This window comes from Rosa chinensis, chromosome 3 (assembly GCF_002994745.2).
Source record: "Rosa chinensis cultivar Old Blush chromosome 3, RchiOBHm-V2, whole genome shotgun sequence".
NCBI classification, from domain to species: domain Eukaryota; kingdom Viridiplantae; phylum Streptophyta; class Magnoliopsida; order Rosales; family Rosaceae; genus Rosa; species Rosa chinensis.
Window position 1 is genome coordinate 26,235,381 of NC_037090.1, and position 3,478 is coordinate 26,238,858.

Sequence of the window (3,478 nt, forward strand, 5' to 3'; positions counted from 1 at the left end):
TCTTTATTTCAGAACTATATATAAGTTAATGAAGTAATGAGGATAGATTCTGGCTATTAAAATAACAACTATGTATTGTATGTTTGAATGCACTACCGACTAATATATGCAGCAAACCATGTTAATTAGTCTTTGGTCTTTGGATATATATCCAATAAACCAAAGCTTCCGTCACTATATACATCACCCCAATTCGCATATTATTTGACTTATCGGACATATGCCATACCTATAAATTCTTGAAGATCCAATTTCTCAATCTCAGATCTCACCGAAAATCCAAAATCATGGAGCTCAAGCTCTCCACCCTCCTCTGCTTTTCCCTGTTCTTCTCCACTATCCTAATCCCAACTCTCTCTGAGCTCTGCAACCCTCAAGACAAAAAGGTTCTCTTCGAAATCAAGACAGCCTTTAACAACCCCTACATCTTGTCCTCATGGAAATCCGACGCCGACTGCTGTACCGACTGGTACAACGTCGAGTGTGATCCCAACACCAACCGCATCAACTCCCTCACCATCTTCACCGACGACCGCCTCACCGGCCAAATCCCCACCCAAGTCGGAGACTTGCCCTACCTCGAAACCCTCGTGCTCCGCAAGCTCCCCAATCTCACCGGTCCCATCCAGCCCTCCATCGCCAAGCTCAAGCACCTCAAGATGCTCAGGCTCAGCTGGAACGGCCTCTCAGGTTCAGTCCCTGACTTCCTCAGCCAGCTCAAGAACCTCACCTTCCTCGAACTCAACTTCAACAACTTCACAGGCTCCATCCCCAGCTCTCTTTCTCAGCTACCGAACTTATTAGCCCTTCATCTAGACCGCAACCAGCTCACAGGTATATATCAAATGAAAATTTTCCCAAATATCAATCTTATACAGTATTTCCTCATTTAGTTACAGCTTAAACTCTCTATCTGTCAGAAAATAAGTGGGTAATTAGGGTCTAGTGGTGCCGTGGCCTGGACTAATTAATAAGGTAATGGTGTTAGACTGTTAGTAACGGAATGTTGATATCGTAAAATAGAAAATGGTAAGTAAGTACAAATGTTGATATTTAATAATGTGACTGCAGGTCATATTCCTAGCTCATTCGGACGATTCGTTGGCACCGTTCCAGATCTATTCCTCTCCCACAACCAGCTCACAGGCAAAATCCCAACCTCATTTGCTAACATGAACTTTGATCAAATAGACTTGTCACGCAACAAGCTTGAAGGCGATGCGTCAGTTATATTCGGGTTGAACAAGACGACCCAGATTGTGGATTTGTCGAGGAACATGCTGGACTTCGATCTGTCCAAGGTGGTGTTTTCGACAAGCTTGAGTTCGGTGGACTTGAACCATAACAGGATCACAGGGAGTATTCCGGAGCAGTTGACACAATTGGATAATTTGCAGTTGTTCAATGTGAGCTACAACAGGTTGTGTGGTCAGATTCCGGTAGGTGGGAAGTTGCAGAGCTTGGACACCACGTCGTATTTCCATAACCGATGCCTTTGTGGTGCCCCACTCCCAAGTTGCTAGTATTGGACGCCGGAATGGAAGCTTTAAGTAGGCTGGCAATTTGAATAGTTGGTATTTTATGTAAAGGTGTTGCATAAAACGACGGCTTCATTGCTTAAAGCAAATAAGCAACTCCCGTTAAGCTACTGCTTTGTGTAGCTTGGTCCAAAGGAGTTAATAATAGGGATCCCTTAATAATATTTTTTTATGAATCTTTCCGGTCGCATCCTTTCGTTAAGAGAATGATACGATGGTTGGCGATTCTAGAGAGCTACAGCTCTAATAACTACATAAGAGCATGATCTTCTCAAGTGTAATGAAAAAAGAAGTACAAAGTTATTAAAAAGAAATAAAAACTGAGCACATAAATGCTTTAATTATTTCATTGTAATGGCTTATTGCCTATATTGAGATTGTTCCATTCTATTTTCAATAGGATAATTCTATTCATAAAATGAGCATTTCCACCTCCATATTTTTTGAAGTGGTAGTTGACCTTGTCAATTTATATTGGTCAGTCTAAAGAGAAGCATATTTTACACTTTGCCAACTAGACTGGAAAACAATTTATAGGTATTTCTTTTTTGGGCAATGATATAGGGCCTCAATGAGGCCTAAAATTTGTGGCCTCAATCCTAGATGCCAAGCTATATCACCTATACACCTCACTAATTTGTCAAATCATGTCATGTCATTCTTGAACAAAAAGACTATCTTATCCTTTCAAAATCTAATGGCTCTAAATTATTTTAGTTTTCTTCTAGAAAATATATTTTTTTTTTTATTTTTTTTATTATATATATAATTCGTCATATATATATATATATTGTTGAATATATAACGGCTCTAAATTATTTTGACTTTCTTCTAAAAAAAAATATTGTTTGGTTTTTTTTCCTTTCTTTCTTTTTCATTATTTTAGATTTTTTTTCATTATACATATTCAAAAAAAGTTGGGTGTATATATATATATATATAATTCGTCCAAAAAATTTATATATTTTGGATGGAGAATTAATGTGGTGTGTGTGTGTGTGTGTGTGTGTGTGTGTATATATATTAATATCATAATTATAATCCATGAAATCTGGTAAATTGAAGTAATATTTAAATCTTTTAATAAATAAATGTAATAAAATTAATGGAAGATTAGTTACCTCACATTAACAAGTTAATTTGAAAAGTCAAAAATTAAATTGGATTCACAAAAATGGAAAGAAAATGTATTTAAATCGTAATTTTAACTCATAAAATCTGGTGATTGAAAATCTAGATATCTAAATTGATTGGGAAGTTGATATCTGAAAAGAAATTACTTAATATGGAATACAATATATTGCACATGAGGAAATTAATTTTTGAAAGTATACTTGTTTTGTTGATCCCAAATTTTTTAATAGACAATAATGATTTTTAAATGTGAATGATAGCTTCTATTTTAGTGTAAATATGTCATTAGAAAAAAGTTCCCAGTGAACTCTACTTGTTCATTATTAGGTACTTAGTACTTTTTTGTTCGTATAAGACATGTTAGTACTTATCTGACTTTCAATTTCAACGTGAATGATATATGACTACAATTTTAGTGTGAATATGTTATTAGGGAAAGATTCCCGTTGAACTTTACTATTGGCTACTTAGTACTTACTTGTTCGTGCAAGACACACTAGCTTATTTTAAGTTTCAATGGATGATGGCTTCTATTTTAGTGTGAATATGTCATTCGGGAAAGGTCTCCAGTAAACTTTACTGGCTCATTATTAGCTATTTGGTTATTATTCGTGTAAGACATGCTAGCTAACTTTAAATTTCAATATGGATGATGACTTCTATTTTAGTGTAATTATGTCATTAATTAGAAAAAGTTCCCCAGTGAACTTTACTAGCTCATTATTGACTACTTAGTACTTATTTGTTACTGTAAGACAATTTGGATGATGACCTCTATTTTAGTGTAATTATGCCATTAGAAAAAG

General features: G+C 35.5%; 1 protein-coding gene across 1 annotated transcript; it reads left to right on the forward strand.

Annotated features, from left to right (window-relative positions):
- Positions 1 to 244: 244 nt before the first annotated feature.
- On the forward strand, positions 245 to 1,887 carry LOC112194779 (polygalacturonase inhibitor). The gene is made up of 2 exons (XM_024335011.2): positions 245 to 834; positions 1,072 to 1,887. The coding sequence occupies exons 1-2, from the start codon at positions 288 to 290 to the stop codon at positions 1,521 to 1,523; spliced, it is 999 nt and encodes a 332-aa protein (XP_024190779.1). The 5' UTR covers positions 245 to 287; the 3' UTR covers positions 1,524 to 1,887.
- The last annotated feature ends 1,591 nt before the right edge of the window (positions 1,888 to 3,478 follow it).